The sequence below is a fragment of the Hyperolius riggenbachi genome, chromosome 4 (genome assembly GCF_040937935.1).
Source record: "Hyperolius riggenbachi isolate aHypRig1 chromosome 4, aHypRig1.pri, whole genome shotgun sequence".
In the NCBI taxonomy this organism is placed as follows: domain Eukaryota; kingdom Metazoa; phylum Chordata; class Amphibia; order Anura; family Hyperoliidae; genus Hyperolius; species Hyperolius riggenbachi.
The window spans coordinates 386,498,423-386,521,135 of NC_090649.1; the positions used below are offsets into that span (position 1 = coordinate 386,498,423).

The following is a 22,713-nucleotide window of genomic DNA, read 5'->3' on the forward strand; positions in this document are numbered from 1 at the left end:
AGAGAGTTTGACATTATAGGCCATGTAAAAATGTAAATGTGTTTCTGTGCAGTATGAAGAATGTACATTTCTTAAGAATTAAATACGTTTTGTCTGAGAGCTCTGCCATTAAAGGATAGATACATTTGTGGCCTTGTGTCGCATGGTGCCCTGTGCAGAATTCTGCCATGGTTCTCCATGTCATTTTCACAATATTAGCCACATTATTACAAACTAGTCAATTAGGCCCATTTCAAAAATGAGCGTTAGATTGGCAGTCAGCATGCCCCGCCACCCACGTCAACATACGCGCTCCCACATACGCGTGGACACGGACACAGCCCATGGGCGCAGATTCCTGCACTTTTATTAGGTAGGATAGAGGCACCCAAAAGTAAGTTATATGTTGGCGTTTAAAACTATAAAATATAGAAGACAGGTCATCGCTTACCTCTCCAGAAGATACAGACACCAGTTTAACTGGAAGAATATTTTATTTAAAAAAACATCTGTTGAGATTGGAGTAAATAAGGGTGGTATAAAATGAAGAGAGGCCGGGTTGCAATAGCAGCAAACACAGGGGGGTTGCTTGTGGAGAAGTTTTAGTCTCCACTCGGGAACATAAGTGACCCTAGGATCCAGGTGGTCGCTCTCCAGAAAAACAAAACCATGACCGAATAAGGCTAATAAAATAGTTTCTAATGCTGTACTGTACCCCTGAGGGACATAAGGGATTGTATGGAGCGCCTAGAAATAGGCGCTTCGTGCTTGCACTTTATTTGCTTTCTGCAGAAAACCACTTGCATTGCTTGCTGCAGAAAACCACTTGCATTGACCAGGGGGAAATTTACAGAGGGAAATTAATTCAGCCCGTGAAACGCATCAGGCATAGTGTTTTTAATAAATATTGCTTTACTCAGCTCTTGCGGTCTGTTGACTTCCCTAAGGTATGCCAACCTTTATGTTTTAAACTGCTTTTGGATCATTTTATCACATTTGGGACGCCTCCTCCCATCCCTTAAATCCGGGAAGGAGGTTTGGCTGGAGATACTAATTTTGTATTACATTACATAGCTGTGGTAAGATAACAAAGATTGTACCATCTGATTGTATATTGTATAACCAGGCCATAGCAGATGATTGGAAGAACTGGTTAGTGGAACAGCAGCTGCCAGTTGCACATTTGCAGCCAAAAAGACATCCTAGATTTGTTATGTTCTCTCTTAATGTGTGTAACTGAAATCACATGACCACTATTCCATTAAACTAATAGCAATCTTTGTTATGGTGTGCCTTGATCCGGGCATGGATTGCAAATTTTTACTACCTAATAGCAGACAATTAAAGAAAATCAAGGCCATGTTTTCTAGATCATTGTTCTCCAATGATTTCCAGCCTTGGAATACAGTAGTAAAGCCGGCCAAGTGTGTAGAGCAGTGGGATCCTGGGAACTGTAATATATGGTGACAATGCCAATCGGGCAATAGTAGTCTTAGTAACAAAATATATATATGTAGTGTGTTCATATGGTTTCATTTTTTTCAGCATAAGAGTTACAATACATAGCCATGCACCTACAGTATTCTGGCTTGAGCATTGTTTCTTAAAAGCAGTATCTTCCTATTTGAATTTGTTTAATTTTCTAGCATTATTAGGTATGTAGCAGATTTACATTGTCTAACGCTGTTAGCAAGTAAGTGAAGCCAGTAATACACAAGTGTCAAACTCAAGGCTTGTTGGCCAAATGTGGCCCCCGAGAGCTTCAAATGTGCATCACTGTAAGCAGCCAAAGAAGGAAACACATGGACTTCCCCAGTGACATGGGTCTTTGGTTGAACCATTGTCAATTTGAGCTAGGGCCGATTCCTGAGATCCAAATACCCCCCCCCCCCCCCCCCATGTGGCTGGTGAAACACACCAGCTCCCTACATAGCAGAGTAGAATAGAATAGTTGAACAGTGTAATGGTTACCTGCTTCAGTGCTGTGTCATGTCTCTTCTGTTCTTTCCAGCAGCTGCACACTCTGTGCTTCCATACCTCCATCTTCCAATCCCATGACAAGCATTGGGAGCCAGAGGTATGCAGCATAAGGTTTGTAGTCAGCAAGATCAGAGGAGACCCGAAGCAGCCCTAGAGAAGGTAAATATTAAACTGCTCCACTGAGCTACTCTGCAGAAGGGGGATGAGCAGGCCCCCACGGTCACTATAGTTATGTCACTTAGGACTTGATTTATGACACCTGCCGCACACAAGCAATGCGGGCTAATACTAGCGAGTGCACGCAACGCGCGGTCATGTCAGCGTAGCTTGCACTCCTCACTTACGCGTGATCTTTGCTACTGACGGGCAATGTGCTGGTAGTGTGACCATGATTCTTCACTGGCACAGCCACTGCTACGTTGATTAACCTAGTAGTGGCCACGCTAGTGAAGTATCACGTGTAAATGAGCTGACTGACACGACCACACATAGCATGCACTCACCCCTATGGTTGAGACTGTCCAGTAAATGTTAACTGTAAATTATTTGGCTTTCAACTTAGACTATGTTTTAGATTTTGACCTCTTACGCCCGTGCAGTAATAAGTCCTGGTAGTGTTGTCTCAGCAATGCACACAGCGTATCTTCTTCCGCAGGCAGTGTGCCGCTGGTGAAGTTAGGCAATTCTGCCCTTTCTCGCTATCACTGTATGGCATTAACTGAACAATGCAATAAATGAATATTTTACACAATCCGCCTCCAGCTCCATTTCCTCTAGTAATGTGGTCTAAGAGGAATGCACATATCCCCAGCTTCCTAGAATTAAAAATCCCAGCTGGTTTCTATTACAACTTGTTTTGCATAAATATAGTAGAATAGTTGAACACTCAGCAATTATGTGTTTTCAGATGCTAATACTTTCCACTGTTAACCTAGCAGCCATTAACTTTTCTAAAGTCGAAGCAGCATATCCCATGCAAGGCTTAGAGAAAGGCGATTAAGCTGCTGGATTACTGTGTAACTTAAAGTGGACGTATTAGTAAAAATCACACTTTACATAAGTTCCTGAATGGCATTGCAATTGGATTGTAAAAATACCTCTGCCTTGAAATGAATGGCAAGTAAACATTAATCCCCAGACTATGCTTCCTGTAGCCAGTAAGAGGAACCTGAGCAGGTGGTGGGCAAGGCAGGTAAAAAAAAACTTTGCTTGGACACCTGTAGACCATCCTTTGAGATTTGTTTGCTGTTGAATGCTATTTCATTTGCATTTACATAGGCACTTCATTTGCATTTTAATGGTGTTTAATTTGTATTTAAATAAGATTGGGGACCTGAGTCAGTTGCACACATGTAGCGGTAAACATACATGTCTGCAACTTGCTTACAAGATTATAGTGAGCCAAAAATATATACACATAAGATTGTTTGCACTGATTCATTGGTATCTTTTTTATTAACCAGTTCACCCCCAAGGGTTTTTATCCTAACGGACCAGAGCAATTTTCAGTTGTCAGTGCTCCTCCCTTTTATTCCCTAATAACTTTATTACTACTTATCACAAGAAAATGATCTATACCTCGTTTTTTTCGCCACCAATTAGGCTTTCTGTGGATAGTACATTTTGCTAAGAATTTTTTTATTCTAAATACATTTTAATGAGAAAAACAGAAAAAAAAGAAAAAAATCATTATTTCTCAGTTTTCAGCCATTATAGTTTTAAAATTAAACATTCTCCTGTGGATAAAACAAACACGTTTTATTTGCCCAGTGGTCCCGATTATTAAACCGTTTAAATTATGTCCCTATCACAATGTATGGCGACAGTATATTATTTTGAAATATAAGTGTTATTTTTCTGTTCTGTTTTTTTTTGTTCTGGCCATAATTACAAGCCCCTATGTAATAAATTAAAATTAATTTCCCCCCATAAAATATAGAATAAAAAAGCTGAGTCCCTAAGGCAACTATTTTTTTTTTTTTTTAAGCTGATTTTTTTTTACAAGTGTTTTTTTTTTTGGGGGGGGGGGGGGGGGGGGGTTGGAAGTGTAATTTTATTAATGATGTGTATATACTTGAAAATGTATGTATTTTGTAGGTGTAATATACTTTTTGGCCACAAGATGGCGCTAGTGAACACTCGTTATAGGAAGTGTTCACTTTTTTTTTTTTAACACTTTATTTAATTGTTACATTTCCTGTTTTTGTGAATGAACGTAGCCGCTGTTCGAGGTCACGTCCATTCACTCCAGGCACTGCGATTGGGTAGAGGACCATTCGGTCTTCTTCCCCAATCACCCAGCACGGGATCCCGACGGAAACAGCGGCGGTAGCGGCGCGCACACGGCGGTAGCAACGGCGGGAATGCGTGACGTATTAAAACGTCATGTTGCCGTTAATAGCGGTAAGCATGACGTTTTAATACGATAGGATGTCTGTAAATGGTTAAAGGGGAACTTGTTGATTTTATTTTCTATTTATGTAGCACCATCATATTCTGTAAAAGGTGAAATACGGTAGTACTGTGTAAGCCCTCATAGACTTGCTAGCGGGTTCTCGTCCGAGGTCAGTCTGGGCCGTCTCTCCTGAGTGGCTAGTGTGTGTATGGCAGTCCCGATGCATACCCAAGAGATCCAGAATGCCAAATCATCTCAGCCCAGCAGAGGCTGAACACGTTGTTCTTCTCCTTACCTCTCCCTTGCAATATGCCGTGCTATTGCCCCCCTCCTCCCACGTTGACATCAGAATGCACCGCTAGCCCATAGGCTAGTGACACATCTGTACAGCACTTGGCCACAAACCAGTCCCGATAACTGCAGGTGATAGGATTGCTGCATGTGTACACACCAGCTTCTCCCATTTAGACTGTGCTTTATTTATTAATGTAGATTGTGGCTTCAGTAGTAGATGCACTTTAATAATATACTTGCGACAATGTGTTATTTAAGAACAAATGTGATTTTCACAGTGTAATGGGCATAACATCAGAACACAATTCATTTGTTGAAGCTTGAAAAAAAATAAGAGAAATAGAAATATGTTGCGGGGATGGAGAGCAGCCAGACTAATATTCCTTTTCATATATGACATGTTGTAGAGAGTTTAGCGTATCCCTACTGCTAACAGAGCTCTGCAAATGGCAGTAGTCAATACATTGAGTTAGATGCCATTTGCTCATTGAGGCAAAATTAGATAAAGCAACCTCACAGCTATCTACAGTGAAACCTTTGTAGTTCAGACAATAATATAGACAGGTAGGAAATCTCTTTACTGTCCAGCAGCATCGAGTTCTTTAATGCAGTGGTCCCCAACCTGGGGGCCGCGGCCCCCTTGGTGGTCCCTGGGCAGTTTTTCTGAGGGGCAGAGTGTATATACTACACTCACAATCAGGGAAAAAAAGGGTGGGGGTGGCTGCCGCCGCCACTAACTACAACCCCCCAACCCCCGCCCCCCTCCCCCGGGCCCCAGAGAAAAGTTTGGTCGGGATGGGGGGCCCCGGGCTCAAAAAGGTTGGAGACCCCTGCTTTAATGGATCAGACAAGCAGCTGGAAGTCGGCTAATGCTCATACTGCTGTGTTGACGTTGGGTTTATTTAGAAATGTTTGGCACTTAGTTATGCTTTTTAAATATTTTTCTATGTAGATAAAAGTGAGTGAAATATTTATGCAATATATGTATGTCCATGGAAGTAACTGTGTAAGAAAAGGAATCCAGTTGGTCAGAGAGCCATTTACAATGAAGGAATTGTGAGTTGTGTAATTTATCAACATAATATTGAAATTGAAAGCACCCTGCCTACCTCTCCAAATACTAGTTTCCATGTTTTTTTTTAAGTATACCATTATAAAGCCCTGCAACAATGCCATCTACCATAGGCCCTGGAGTCTTCTGAAGGTGGTCTGCAGCTCTCCTAGAGTGCCTTTGGGGAGGCAGTGTGGTGGACTGTCAGCAAATTTATCAACCTGTGCTGGACAGTTGGTGGGGTTATATGCTAAGGGGTAGGAGTATACCATCTGTATACACTGGTGGTGACCAATCAGAATCTGCTTATAATCAGAAACGGAGCTGGCAGGAATAGGCCTGAAGATGCGGATCTCAGCAAGGAAAATTAATATTCCTAGAGCCCTCTTTTCTCGCAATTGCGCACTGTAATAGCACTTATAATTACATTTATACTTTAAAAGCATGTTGGCTTTCTTCTTTATTTCCGCTGACGCGATTCCACAATAATCGGGCTGTGATCCATCGGGTGTGCAGTGTGTTTGCAATTTGAGAAAAATATTGTCAATTGCTGAATGACGGGTAAAATCACATAGCGGTACATTTGCTATGTAATTTGCAGTCTCACAGAAAATGCATCAGGATGACGAATGCACTCAGGAGAAAATTGCAACGCAAGCTGTTAGAAAGGCTATATAAGCTAACTTCTTAATGTGCAGCAGTGTAGGATGCAGGAGAAACAGATATAAATCAGCACCTCATGGCTAATGGCTCTTGGCTATCACAACAAAACGAACGAAAAGTTTTATTTTACAGCTTCCTTTACAGACACGGGTGTTACTAGAACACACTGTCACCCCGTGGTTATAGCTGGTAATGCATAGCTATACATATAATAGAATGTTGTTGCCAAATACACATTACAACACAAACTGATCTTACTAATGGTATCATTCGCTGTGATTTCCATTCGTTTCACTGTACCTATGCACAACTGAGCGGAATCAGCTTGCAAAACACTTGTTGTGGAAAAGACCACTTAACCCTCCCACCAAATCAGGGCTGTGGAGTCTTCCGAATCCTGGTACCCAATATGGCTCAGACTCTGACTCCTCGACTCCGACTCCTTAGTCTAATACTTACCAGGGCTGTGGATTTTGTACAAAATTATCCGACTCCCAACTCCAACTCCTCAGTTTGTGAAATCACCGACTCCAACTCCGGGTACCCAAAATTGCTTAGACTCCTCGACTCCGACACCAACTCCGACTCCACAGCCCTGCACCAAATATACTGCCTGACTGGAATTTCTCATGTTTCCAATGTCCCCCCCCCCCCACCCCATCCAAAAACATACCTGTAGCTTGATTTGGTTCTTATCAAACTGGCAATAGTATTGTGAAAGTAAGGGGCACTGGATTGTGCGCTCCTGGTGACAAAAGTAAATATTTCCATAAAGTAGGGACATGGGGGAAATTTAAATTCTCTGTTAAATGTTTAATGATGTGTTGACCTTCTGTTTATAAGGGCAATAAATAATATATTGCATAATATAAAGTAGATTTGATTGGGTCAAAAATGCAGTATGGTTTCCTTCCATTATCTTGTGGTAATATATAATGTTCTTTCATTGCTCTGAATACCAAATGTAGTTCTTATGTAATCTTCTAATCTTCCAGATGATTTGACTGGGAAAAAGCCTGAGTTCACAGATCCTTCTATCTGCCATGCTCCGGGAGGGGAGTATTTTGTTGAGGGAGAGACGTGGAATATTGATTCATGCACGCAATGTACCTGTCATAGTGGAAGGGTCTTATGTGAGACTGAAGTCTGTCCTCCGCTCCTGTGTGATAACCCAACGCGTACTCAGGACTCCTGCTGCCCACATTGTCCAGGTACTATATGTTTTTTTCTTCAAGCAACCATTCACAAACAGTCTAGCAGAGAACATTGGGGAAGATTATCAGTCTTCCTGCACAAAAATGAACTACCAAACAGACTGACCAGCAGTATATTTATTCTTCATAATATTAAGTGAATGTACTATCAGTGCAAGTGGTTCTGATGCTACATCAGCAGTCACTTGCACTACTGTTTATTCTGTTGTTCAGACAGATATTTGCCAGTTGTGGGCCACCATGACGCCACAGTTTGGCCTGATTTCTTTATTTCCTTCCTTGCTCAAAATAGAGATGAGGCTTAACAAAAACCCCAGCAATTCAGAAGAAGAACCACCGCCTCAGCAGAACAACTATCCAATCCACAATGAGAGAAAGAGGAGGGCACATTCAAGTTTCTAATCCAAGTTGTATTAATACAAAAATGGCATTAAAACACTCATACGGGATGAGGAAGGTCGCCAGTGCAGAGAGGTTGACAGTTGTTTCACCTTTCATGAAGGCTCGTCAGGACAACTGACCCATCTCTGCACTGATTTTTTTTATAGCAGCAAGCTATAACTGTCCGGAGTGAGGGGGGGTAATAGCTTGCTGTATGGATTAGCAACTTGAATGTGCCCTCCACTTTGTCTCATTGTGGATTGGATCTCCGTCCTTGCTACTCACAAACAGTTTTGTTCAGAAATAAGAAGTGCCTCAGACCACTTACTTTTTTACCTAGCAGTATCTAATTTCTCATTGCAAATTCACAAACCACATTTCTTCTACCAGTGAGGTCAGTAGTGATTTTGGGCAGTTCAAAGTTACAGAGAACACCATTGCACTGAGCTTTATAAACAGCTGTGGAAGTGGGTTTTGACTTCTGCACTGTGTTTGTTAGCTTTGCTTCTGATCACAGTGATTTGGTGGCCAATCTTTGATCCACTCATCTAGGACCAATGATTGCTCTGCATCATTCGATTTAAACAAATTGCTCTTCTGGGTTCTGTTCCATACATGATGCAGAGTAACCAGTGGCGGGAGGAGAAAATCAATACCAATGTCAATACAGGGACGAGTGGCTGGAGAATCTGCAATCAGCCACTAAAGGTGGCCATACATCAGACGAATTGGCAGCCGATCGACCATCAGATTCAATAATTATTATCGAATTGGATGCAAATCAGTGTTGCCAAAAGCATGCCCTATGGACAATGCGCTGCATAATAAAATTATTAATAAACCTTCCCCTTAAAGGTAACCTAAACTGAGAGGGATATGGATGTTTCCTTTTCAAAAATACCATTTGCATGGCTGTCCTGCTGATCTCATTGGATGTAGTAGTGTCTGAATAACACACCTGACACATGCATGTAGCTAATCCAGTCTGACTTCAGTCAGAGCACCTGATCTGCATGCTTGTTGAGGGGCTGTGACTAAAAGTATTAGAGACACAGGATCAGCAGGAGAGTCAGGCAACTGGTATTGTTTTTAAAAGAAAAATCCATATCCTTCTCAGTTTAGGTTCCCTTTAAACCTTTTTGCCCCCTAATTATTACCATTAACAATGCTTCTCATTCTCTTTTTCAGTTTAAGGTGAAAAGTACACACTGTAGCAAAAACCCACCTTTATTTCAAAATCAAATAATATCACCATAGATTGTGATAGAAACACAATTTATGTTTTGTGATAAACGGGAGAATTAGCTAAATACAATTTGAGGGTTTTAGCTACTGTAGCACTTCTTATTTTTAAACTATAATAGGTAAAACCTTGGAAATAATGGTTTTTTTGTGTTATGTTCTCATTTTTGTGCTAAAAAGCATAAGAATTAAAACTATTCTTGGGAGAAAATACTTCCCAAGGAAAGACTAGTTTGACCCGAAAAAAAGATATATAAATCACATAATAATCATAAGTAGAGATAAAGTTATTGCTGATTAAATAGTGACATAGCTTAAACATCAAAACTGCTCTGGTCCTTAAGGGGTTTTACTGTATATGTCGGTACTGAAGTGGTTAACGTATGTTTATATGTATGACAACACATAACATGGAATACAAGAAGCTAAGAATAAAATCGCATGTAAAGCAAGCTATAAAATACTTTTCAAGGTAAAATACAGTTAAATACATTTAAATTAATATACTGTGTATAATCTATGTATGATGTTCCATATTAATACAGTAAGTAAGTAGTGTTTCAAAGGATAACGTTAAAAAGAAAAAAAGACAATTGGAATCAGTCAGCTCTCAGTTAAGTGAGGTGGCAACTTATAGAGAGTGGGCACAAAGCTAAGTGGACATAATGGATGTAATAATGATGAAGCTATGAAATGTGACACACTATTTCGCTCACAAAAAATTAACTGCTGCACAATATGTGCAATGCTAGTATCTGAGATTGGGTTTAACATACATGCTTGTGGTTCTTTCACTTTACGTCTGTATCCACTTATTAATAAGCACCTTCTATTCACCCAGTATGTGAGAAGTAACACACTTGCACTTTTCACTGCTAGTGATTTCAGTTACAAATGACTATTTGTATATGCTTTTTATTTAAAGGGAACCTTAACCGGTGGGGAAAAATAAATTCACTTACCTGGGGGCTTTCCCAAGCCTCCTGCAGCCGTCCTGTGCCCGCGCCGGTCCTTCGGTGCCCTCCGGTCTCCCTCCGCCGCTAAGTTTCGTTTTCGGCCGACCGCCAGTCGTCCTCCGGCAAAGCGTCCTCTTCTTCCGCATTCCCCGTCGTAAAGAGCCATAAAGCGTGTCCGCATGACGCCAAACGCGTCATGTGGACGCGCTTTACGGCTCTTTACGACGAGGAATACAGAAGAAGAGGACGCTTTGCCGGAGGACGACTGGCGGTCGGCCGAAAACGAAACTTAGCGGCGGAGGGAGACCGGAGGGCACCGAAGGACCGGTGCGGGCACAGGACGGCTGCAGGAGGCTTGGGAAAGCCCCCAGGTAAGTGAATTTATTTTTCCCCGCCGGTTAAGGTTCCCTTTAATGTTTTTGAGGGAGTTTCTATGTGGTGCTTGTTTTGTTTTTATTTTATCGAAGGTACCAGCACTATAAAAAAAATCTTTATTCATCATTATTTTTATCTACCAAAAGATAAATATCTTTTCAGGTTTTTGCCTCTTGATAAAACAAGAACTGATAAAAGAAATTTGATTTGCCATCTTCAGAATTCTGATTAGGTGGTCAAGCGCTCTCTGTTTGAAGTAGACCCAAAACTTATTTTGTACAACTTCAGCAATTATGGATCATGATATGATTGCCATTCCCCTTAAAACAATTTCTTGGATAATATAGAACAAAGTGTTAAATGTAGAGTCCAATACCTTCTACCACCATTTTAAAAGCAAACTCAAATTGAGAATAAACTGGATATACTTCATTTTATATGTAGCAATGATATATAGAACTTTCCAGTGGCTAAATCTAATTTCTAAATTGTACACAACAGCCATGTCAGTATGATGTCAATTTGGTTCATTCTGCCACTCCCGAAAAAAAGGAAAAAATTATGTAAGTAGTTTTGAGCTTGTCTGCATAGTGGTGTTATCAGGATTGTTTGCACAGTAGATACGTTTTCTAGCTTATTATTTACTTTTCAGGAGAGCTGTGGCTGCATTGAACTGCAATTCAACTGATTCATTTGCATACACAAACCATAGCATAGTTAAAGCGGACCCAAACCAAAGATTTTTTTAAATTCAAAATATTTAGTTGCACCACTCTGACACATACAAAGATAAATAAACACTCATTCAGGCCTATGAGCATTTAAGTGCCTGCTTTTCACACTTCTCTTTTTCATTACTAGGGTTATACAGGGGGCAGCCATTAGTAATTCCTCCATTGGCGAACACCATCTACTCCACCAGTTTGCCGGATTCTGTCCCGGCAATATGAAAGGAAGGGAGGGGTTCCTCCAATAAATGTAAAATATTTTAGATTTGTCATCATGCAGCTGAAAAAAGGCTGCTATTTATTATTATAATTTAGAAAATAGATTTTTTTTCTGAAAGCTTATATTTTTAATTTGGGTCCACTTCAACCCTTACAATGAAAATAAAGAAAAAGTGAATGCTGGCTATACATACCCATGTTTATTTAATCTCATAAGTCAGTTCAGGTGCTCTTTAATTTAAGAATATGAGTCTCATTCGCAGTAATTTGCACAAAATGTGATATATGGGAAAGGCTTGAGTTATGGGGTAAAACAGTGAAATAAGCTAAGGGGCATGATGATTCTTCAAGCAGCAAAGTTAGAATGTGTGAGAAGCAGCAGCGAGGATGCTGTTTTAGTAATTTCCGTTAAACAGAATATGTTTGCATATTGCCACTTTCATAGCAAATAAAATAACAGAACTTTTGCTACTTATTTCTAGCAGAACATAGGGCATCAAAGGAAAACTACTCTAATAATGGTTTTATTATGTTGTTTGCTTTGAACTTTAAAGGAGTATATTAAACAAAATCTAAAGCTGAGTAAGTAGTAAGCCATTATTGTAGCTATAATGAGTCTTTATGCTGTCTTCTTTTTGCCATAAAAATTAACAGAACACTTCTGATTTCTACGTACTTTTATCTAAAGGGCTGTTTGTGCCGTCAAGACTTCTGAACATGTTTGGAATAATTCTTGTCTGTCGCTAGATTTGTACTTATTAGACATTCACAGTGTGCGAACTGGAGAAAATCAGACACCCAAAATCTTTATTAGTAGGATATATACAAGCTGTGAATTGGGAGCTTTCGGTAATAGAAATAGTGGCATGTTTCACATAACCAAAGTACTTTGCTTCTTTACTCCCTCAATTCTAATCCATACCATAATGCTGGTAAAATAACCAAAAACAATATAAAACCTACATTTAAGGCAGTGTCAGAACTGCACACTGCCTATTCTGGATGCCTAAGTTAGACACACATACACAGACACAGACATGTTAAAGGTTACTAACTTAAAAAAAGTTACATACTTATCCATGTATCCAACAAGAGCTTTTTGGATGTGTTCCTGTGGTCGCGCTCTCCTCCATATACAAGTGTGTGTACTAAACAAGCAGCTTTGGCTCACTACGCAGACGAGTCCATACTCTCCAGTATGACCAACCTTGTACACGAAGGAGAGCACATCCCCGAACACCGCCAGTCAGTGGCGGTGGGGTTGAAGAGGACACTGGAAGCCTCTGGACCATCCAGAGCCTTCCCTCTATGTGGGTAATTGTTACTTTTTTTGGTTTGTTAAGTTTGCTTTGACCAGAAGCTCCAGAGATACCAGTTGCTGGAGTAATATGCAAGTACTATTTATTCCAGTAAATGTACATTTTGCACATCCCTCTTTCTTCTTTCAAGACTTTTTCTGGTTGGTGTGATGAGTATCATCATAGGTCAATAGGGAACCTCTAAGCTCGACTCGCTTTACTTTTAGTGTCACCAAACATTCAGTAACCCTTATCTTGGAAAGTTTGACATAAAGATCTTTCATGTAATAAAAACATTTTGCCAGAAGATCTCATCTATAATAGGCTTGTGAACGCATTGAGAAGGCCGTGTTGTAGATACAAATAATATGAAATTCACATTTAACATGAAGAAAAGCCAAGTAGATTGCACAATTGTCTCTTAAAAAGACTTGTTTAGATGTTATTCTGTCTATAACTCTTGCACAACAGTTCTGTAGCATGCCTGTTCTGTGTGCCTCTTCCCATTCTTCTTTTTATGCAGCCAATCAAGTGAGTCCTTCAAAAATTACCACCTTGCAAGTTTTCTAATCAGAACATTTCATTTTTATATTGTTGAGGCAAAAATTTTAGATTGAAAGGAAATATTATATAGCATTGTTGCAAGTGCTGTGGTAGACAAAACCTTTCAATCATCTCCAGAGTACATAGTCATTCTGAGTTACACATGCGTCAGAAACACTTTACAGAGAAATAGCTACCTTAATGAGTTTAGTAAATTGCAGATGGGGGAGGTAATAGGAATATGTATAATTTTCCTTTGCGGAACCCATTCAGTCACAAAATTAAACACTTGTGTGACTGAATGACAGATGAATACAGGTGCAGAACAGCCTACTTTGTGCATTGAGGAACACTGTAATTTTGCTTGAGGCATGGAGAAATTTTCAAGTTTGTGAGTTTTCAAAGTACTTGTTTTAATATCGAACTCCAGGCAATTGTTTTTACAAATTGCAATTTAATGCAGTAATGTGCGCAATTAAGAATGATTAAATGCATTTTATATACAGAAAGCACTGTTTATGCTTCTGTCTGGGTACACTATGATCTTTGCAAAGAAGCAGCAGGGTGGCATAGTGGATAGCAAGCAGAGTTTGTATGTTCTTCCAGTCTCTGTATGGGTTTTCTCCAGGCACTCTGGTTTCCTCACATATCCCCAAAACATACAAATAAGTTAATTGGCTTACCCCTAAATTGGCCCTAGAATACAATGGACATATGAGTATAGTAAGGATTAGATTATGAGCCCCTCTGAGGTACGGTTAGTGACAAGACTTTATACTCTGTGGAAGATGCCAGCTCTTTATAAATAAAATAAAAAAAAATAAATAAAAATAACTTTTACACATTAAAGGGGAGGGCTGTTGAATGCATCCATGAATTAAAGGCGCAGACTATTGCCACTAGTAAAATATCGCTAAAGTTAGTGATAAAAATTTAATATTTACCGATATTTTACTATGGCTAAACCTAGCCCTACGGCAAAGAAGTTAAAACTTGTCATCCTGAGGTGCCCACTAGCGGCGGCTGCTGTGTGCCTAAGTTTCCTTCTCATGCCACAAAATACGGCTTTTATTATAGGCACCTATAATAAAGGGCTCCTGCGACCTTTTTTCCTGCTTCACTGCTGAATTAGGGGGCCTAACATGATACCATTTTTTATGTTTATTTTCATTGAAAAAATTACAATCATTTTTCCTGATTGATTGTAACATCTAAAAAAATCTGACTGGTGTATCAAATGTTCAATTTTCCCCCAAAAAATTTTGGGGGAAAATTGCTTGGGTCTATAAATCAAGAAACGTCACATTGAGGGTGTCGGGGTGCACTGTACACATGCTAGATTCTCAGCAGATGCCAACGAAGAATGGTCTAGTCAGACATGGGTAAACTACATTCCGCAAGCCATATCCTGCCTGTCGCTTCATACCTGCACCCAAGGCTGTATTTACTATAAGGCAGGTGGCTGCTGTGGGAGAGCCGGCTCACTTGTCCCTCTCCTCTCCCTCCCTCACTATGCAGAGTTGTGGGGGGGCACAAATGAGGTTACTTACCACCTCTCAGCCTCCACCACCGATCTTCAGTTGTGTGTCCAGCGTCCCATCTTCATGGCTACAGTGGTGTCTCACCATCTGACCCACCACCAATAGCTGCCAACGAGTAACATGATCCCCTGATGAAGGCGTGAGGCCGAAATCCGGATCGGGATATATTTTATTACATGCAATAAACCCAAGAAATCGTCCGTAAGTGTATTTCATAGCGCAGCGTTACCAACTCAAGGCGCAGTCTGCACTATTTTTTCCCTCTTGCGTATCCCTACCCAGGAAGTGAGCCAACACCACCTAGGATAGTACTGGAACGCAGAGGGTGACGTCACTGCCGGTGGAAGTTGACGGAGGCTGTGAGCCTTCTCGCGTGAGCTCGGATCCGAGCCGCGCGGAATAGGAACTATCCATATACGCTGACACGGACGGTAGGACCAGAGGTTTCTGCATGAAAGTATTGGTCACCTGAGAAAGGTACTGTGATACATCTTCACTCATGACCGGACACATTATCAAGTCTAAGCAAGTATAGCCGCTTCCCCACACGAGTTGTGTTGGAACTGTTACATCAGACCTTGCTGCACTGACAGGACTTGTCACAATTGGATTTGACTATTAGAGTGTCTGTTGTCTGAGCGCCAGGTGCTCTAGTTTTTAGAGTAACATGTAAGGACATACTGCTGCTGCTGTAGACTTAGAAAGAATGCTGAACACATGGCTGAAACTAAGAGCCAGTGAGTAACCTCATTTGTGCGCCGCTCACAACTCTGCATAGGGAGGGAGAGGCACATCTGCTGACTGCTACCTATACTGGAAAGCAGCTACTTAATACTTGGGGCACACCTGGCCACCTATACTATGGGCTCATTTTTTTTTCTTAAATTGAGGGCCTAGTACTGGGTGCATAATGTATTTGCCTTCCAGTACTGTGGTAGGGGGGCTCATTTGCTTCCTGAACTGGGGCTGGCCTAAGACTGGGGGCACATTTGCCTTCCAATACTATAAGGAGGGGCAAATCTGCTGCCTATACTGTGTAAATACTGGAGGCATATCTGCTAACTATACTGTGGGCTACAGAATACTGGAGGCACATCTGGCTACCAATAATGGGGGCAAGCACATCTACCACCTAAACTGGGGGGGCTATCTAATACTTGGGGCACATTTGGATTTCTATAATGGAGGTCGGGGGAGAAGGCCAATCTGCTACCTATACTGGGGGCCTACCCATAAACTGGGGGAACATCCTATGCTGGGCTGGGGGTGGGGTACACATCTGCTACCTATACTGAAGAGTCCGGCCCCTCTGTCAAATTTAGGAAGCCATTGTGGCCCACTTGTCATAAAGTTTTGCTCACCCCAGTTCTGTTTCTGTAAAGAAACTATAAATCAGAACATCAATCTACAAGGCTGCCAGATACAATATTTTCTTTCTATTCAATGTTTATTGAACTGAACTTCTAATTTATTAAAAATATTTTGGAGTGAGTAAAGACATCTTTCACATCATATCTTGTCACTAGTATGATTCATAGGATCCTTTATTAACTCCTGTCCTAAGGGGGCTTGTGTGGCATACATTCGGGCAGGCCTAGATGTAGTATTGTGTAAATCATAGCTCATTCATAGCCTCTCGTATGCTGTCTCTCCCATCAGATGTGGAATACCACAGCCAAAGAAGGTCAACACTCAGCACTATTGTAAAGCAAGGATAGGTGCTAAAGCTGCCACATATTTCAGATAACTGCTGTGTCCTTCATAAAGCAAGTACACTATTCACATGATTTGTAATCTGGGGAGATCTGCACTGTCAGGGGTCACTGAAAACCAGTTTGAGAAATACATGGCCTGATGCAATAAAGAACTGTCATTTCAGGTTTCTTGTTTCCGCATCAAACACTCAAGCAGGTTCAAGAGAATTTCGAAAAATACATTTTCATGACTGACTATACTTGAAATGCAAATGGGCAAAGTAAAATTCTGATTTTTATAGCATTAAGCCCACTAATAACATTTATATTTACCGCTTGTTCTTAGACATGCATGATAACTGTTTCCTTTGCCAAGACAAGGCCTAAAAAGGAAGGCAACCTGTGAAAAGCGTTCCCCAGGGGGTACTTTCTTTGGGTTCAGGAGTACTTTCAGCTGTCAAACGGCATAATTCTCGTAAGTTTTAAAATATACAACACATAATATGTAAACAAATATGAATATTTAGCTAATAACCACACAAGGGAGTACTTGAAATGATGTTACAAGACTTGATAAGCATCTTTCATAAAAAAAAAAGGCCCATAGCATTCTGTAATCAAGTTGAGAAACACTATTAAACGCTGTCAGAAGTGGCCATCACTGCCTTCTGCAGTGCCTGAGTCCGATATTTAAAAGATGACCATCAACCTAAACTGCTACCACACGGTTCTGATGACCATCAACCTAAACTGCTACCACACGGTTCTGATGACCATCAACCTAAACTGCTGCAACACGGTTCTGATGACCATCAACCTAAACTGCTACCACACTGTTCTGATGACCATCAACCTAAACTGCTACCACACTGTTCTAACTGTACTAGCTGATACGGCATATGAAGAAATCTGTCTTCATATGCACATCACCCTTAAGGTGTCAATTAATGGTACAATTTTTGCTTAAGATTCAATCTTTCAACACAATTTTAATGATCAAATTGTTTAGACAACTACACCAATTGAGGCGCAAATCGATGTGAAACTATTCTTTGTTTGGAAAAGGAAAGATATTGATCCAAAGGTTGGATTTTATGATTGAATTGGAATGTAAAACCTTTTTAAATCGTTCCGTTAATGGGAACAATCGATAATTGCCTTCCGATATATTTTGATTGTTCAAAACGTGGTGAAAGAATCTGAGGGAAAAATTGTACCATTAATGAGCACCTTAATACCTGTTCTGTATGATTGTTTATTCTTGTGATACAATGAGGACAGCCATGTTCTGTTTGTAACAGGCTGAGGGTTGGAGATGCCATCAATTTGCATGTGTTTAAATTCAGTCCCCTCTCCTTCTCCCTCCTCCCCTCTGCCTCTGAAATCAATGTCTAGTAACCTCCTCCTCCTGCCCAGACTGAGCTCCCATAAGCCCTTGCTACAGTGCCAAGGCACAAAAGGAACTGTGGGCGAGGGTTGTTTAGTTTATAGGGAATTAGAGTATTAAAACAAAACAAAAAAGCATTTGGCTTTAGGAATGCCCTATAAACTATATGAAAGGAACACAATTATGCAATGAGTAAAAGTTTATCTCGGATCCACTTTAAAGAGGAACTCCAGTGAAAATAATGTAATTAAAAAAGTGCTTCATTTTTACAATATTTATGTATACATGATTTAGTCAGTGTTTGCCCATTGTAAAATCTTTTAAATCCTTGATTTACATTCTGACATTTATTACATGGTGCCAGTTTTACTGTTGGCAGGGGATGTAGCTGCTGCATGCTTTTTTTGGCAGTTGGAAACAGCTGTGAACAGCTATTTCCCACAATGCAGCAAGGTTCACAGACAGGAAACTGTCAAGAGTACGTATCAGAATTTCTTTGTGGGAGGGGTTTCACCACAATATCAGCCATACAGTGCCCCCTGATGGTCTGTTTGTGAAAAGGAATAGAGTTCTCATGTAAAAGGGGTATCGGCTACTGATTGGGATAAAGTTCAACTCTTGGTCTGAGTTTCTCTTTAAAGCGGACCCAAACCAAACATTTTTTAATTCAAAATATTTAGTTGCACCACTCTGAAACATACAAAGATAAATAAACACTCCTTCAAGCCTATGAGCATTTCAGTGCATGCTTTTCACCCTTCTCTTTTCTTAATTAGGGTTATACAGGGGGCAGCCATTAGCAATTCCTCCTTTGCTGGACACCATCTACTCCAACAGTTTGCCGGATTCTGTTCCGGCAATATGAAAGGAATGGAGGGGTTTCTCCAATATATGTAAAATATTTTAGATTTGTCATCATGCAGCTGAAAAAAGGCTGCTATTTATTATTATAATTTAGAAAATAGATTTTATTTCTGAAATCTTGTATTTTTAGTTTGGGTCCACTTTAAGGCTGGTGCACACCAAGCAATTTTTACTTCCGATCTTTTCTTGATTGAAAATATGATCTGATCGGGCAAAGAAATATACAGCCCACTGATTGCCTGCGACCAATTGCAGCTCAAAATCAATCTCTTTCTTGATTAGAAGCAGATCGGACAGGCTGGGTAATATTGATCAAAATACTGGCTATTTCCTGTGCATGTCCATTTAATCTATTTTCTATTGGAAAAGGGATAAAAAGTCTGATCGGAATTTGGAAAAATCATATGTATGTTTTTGCTAGCTTTCTTCTGTAGCCGAACGATCAATGTCAGATGAATATCTATCTGATCACTTGCTCAAATAGGATCAAAAGTAAAAATGTCATGGTGTGTACCATCCTTTATGATGAAGGTGTATCTCTCTCCACCTTCACACCCATGTCTTGCTTTGCACAGCTAGACTTCAGGTGCGTACACACCTGTGATGGATGTTGCCTGTCGGGGATTGGGCTAGCTTGCACAGACTCGTTCTGTTGCTATGCGGAGGGACGACGGAGCAGTGCGTGCATGATGTCATGTGGAGAAGTGATGTGGACAATAGGAGCGCTTGTCACTGGGGGTGAGTAGATCCGCCGGGCAGAGTGCTTGCGTCAGGGGTCGCAAGCCTCAGTAAACGCTTGATTGGCTGAGGAGGTCGTTATTGGCTGCCTCATCCTACTTTAGTCAAGCATGAGTAAGAGGCTTTAAAGAGACTCCGTAACAAAAATTGCATCCTGTTTTTTATCATCCTACAAGTTCCAAAAGCTATTCTAATGTGTTCTGGCTTACTGCAGCACGTTCTACTATCACCATCTCTGTAATAAATCAACTTATCTCTCTCTTGTCAGACTTGTCAGCCTGAGTCTGGAAGGCTGCCAAGTTCTTCAGTGTTGTGGTTCTGCTATGAACTCCCCCTTCCAGGCCCCTCTGTGCACACTGCCTGTGTATTATTTAGATTAGGGCAGCTTCTCTCTTATCTTTTACAAGCTGGATAAATCCTCCTCTGAGCTGGCTGGGCTTTCACATACTGAGGAATTACATACAGGCAAAGCTGTCTGCACTCTGCAGTAAGAAACAGCCTGACACTTCAGTGGAAGATAGCTGCAGGGGGAAAGAAACACACAAATGATCTCTTGAGATTCAAAAGGAAGAGTGTATACAGCCTGCTTGTGTATGGATGTATTTTCTATGTGTGGACATACTGTACATCAACCTACTTCCTGTTTTGGTGGCCATTTTGTTTGTTTATAAACAAACTTTTTAAAACTGTTTTTAACCACTTTTAATGCGGCGAGGAGCGGCGAAATTGTGACAGAGGGTAATAGGAGATGTCCCCTAACGCACTGGTATGTTTACTTTTGTGCGATTTTAACAATACAGATTCTCTTTAACAAGAGTTATTGAATGCCAAGGAATAGTTTTAAGATTGAAACAATATAACCTATCATGAACAATTGGGTCTAGATCTGCGGACCACACTTTTTGACAAATATGCCAGTCTTCACATGAATACAATACAATAACATTTGTAAAGTGCATAGATATATCTCAGATTGATACATATTTGCAGGGTAGACTGTGTTACAGAGGAAGTTGTCAGGTGTTCATAAATGTCTGACTAAACCGGTAGCTTTTCAGTTTGGACTTAAAGCACCACTGACCTTGCTTTAAAATAGCATTTGTTTAATGTTATTTTACTAGCTGTGCTGTGATATAAATCACAGCACTTTCTTCCCTCTTTAGTGACTCCCGTCACCCGTTCTGCTCAGCCGAAATCTTAGACTGGCGCGAAATGTCGAGGATGGGCGAGTAGGAAGTGTCAGTACTTCCTCCTCTCTGCCTGTAATCAGTAATGCCCCCGGCACTCGCTGCTATTAGTTTGTATCTGCACAGCACGCTGCGGAGCTGTGCTGTGTGCGATCTTGAGATAATTTAGCTCAGAACGATAGTGCACTAATACAGCTATTAGTACACTATCGTTCTGAGCTAAAGTATCTCAAGACCGCACACATCGCAGTTCCGCAGTGTACTGTGCAGATAGGAACTAATAGCGGCAAGTGCAGAAGGCGTACCTGATGACGGGTAGAGAGGAGGGAGTATTGTCACTTCCTCCCCGCCCATCCTCGAGCGGCTCAGCAGAGCGGGGTACAAGGGGGATGCTAAAGGGGATGGATTGTGCTGTGACTCTAATGTCACAGCACAGATTATAAAAAGCATCAAAAACATTTTATTAAAAAAACGAGGTCATGGGTACTTTAAATGCTTCCAAGGATGAAGATGTCCTTCCTGGATGTGGCAAGGAGTTCCAAAGTGTCGGGACAGCATGACAGAAGGATCTGTCTCCAAATGTTTTGAGGTGGACTCTGGAGGTGTAGGAGCGTGATGCAGTTGCAATTAATCCCTGAGGGCCCATATTGTGTATAATGTCAATAAGCCATTCTTAAAGAGACTCAGAGCTGAGTCATACTGGCGTTTTTTTTACTTACCCGGGGCTTCCTCCAGCCTCATAAGCATGGATGTGTCCCCCGCCATCCTCCTTAGCGCCTCCGTTAAGCCGCAATCTGCTTCGGTAAGCGGCTCAGTCAGACTGAGCCGCATGACTGCGGCTGAACGCAAGACTGCGGGAGGACGGCGAGGGACACATGCATGCTTATGGGGCTGGAGGAAGCCCCGGGTAAGTAAAAAATGGCAGGATGACTCATCTCTGAGTCTCTTTAAATAGAATTCTCCATTTTATGGGTAGCCAGTGGAGTGAGTAAGGGAGTGAGTGAAGAATCAGTGTTATGTGGCAATGGCAGGGTTGGTTTGTTAACAGTTATGCGGTGGGAGTCTGTACTAATTGCATGAAAAGTCCAGCTCATCTGTTCTGCACACTATAGTGCCTTGAAGTTTTTCCTGTTAGCGCGAGGATAGGTGGCATGGCTGCGCTCTCACAGTAAGGTGTCCCCAGCTTCTACAGCTATCTCCATTAGCCAGGATTATAACTAACTACAGGTTATATGCACACTCACATGCACTATATTCACATGAGAACATTTGCTTTATTTTAGAAGTGTGTATTTCTGAAAGTCATGCTGTTCCAGAGAATGCACAGATATGAAACAAAGAGCTGATATTTTCATTCTGTGATCTGGGCACCAGGATTTATTGTTCTGTACAGAGAAGCCCCAGCTTGGTTTCAGCTGTACAGATACATTTTCCCTGGGGTTTATAAATCACTGCGCTCACCTTGACAGATGTCAGAAGCTGGGTAGTGGCAATGCATACCTAGAGTTCAGTTTGTGCTGTTGATTAAACCTACACTCCCACCGTTGGGTATATTTAGATGGGAATGTGATTTATTTCTGCTAACATAACTGGAAGAAATCAACATGTGCTCTGCATACAGGTGTTTTACATTTGCAGATACTCCCTATAGGAATTCAGCATAGGAGAAAGATATTGATGGGGATAGATTCATAGCTTAGGAGCCTCAGGGCACAGGTCATCTGACTTCTTAAACCTCCTGAACCAAACCATTTATATTATGAAAATCAAATCTTTGTCAAATCTGATATACGGTGTATATATATATATATATATATAGTGAAACCTGAATCAGCGATTGTCTAATGGAGGTATTGGGTCAAGAAAAGCCAGGCCACACATTAATGTTAATTTACAAAAGTACATTTGAATTGCATTTAAAAGTACATTTAAAGGCTGTGAATGGCAATTTTACCAGTACATATGCCATTTACTAAGAGTGTGT

General features: G+C 40.9%; 1 protein-coding gene across 2 annotated transcripts in view; it reads left to right on the forward strand.

Annotated features, from left to right (window-relative positions):
* Positions 1-22,713, forward strand: part of CRIM1 (cysteine rich transmembrane BMP regulator 1) — a 982,593-nt gene that overhangs the window by 873,802 nt on the left and 86,078 nt on the right. For both annotated transcript variants that reach the window (XM_068232129.1, XM_068232130.1), the window contains exon 12: positions 7,358-7,573. In XM_068232129.1, the coding sequence (XP_068088230.1) occupies positions 7,358-7,573 (216 nt within the window). The remainder of the gene's footprint in view (positions 1-7,357; positions 7,574-22,713) is intronic.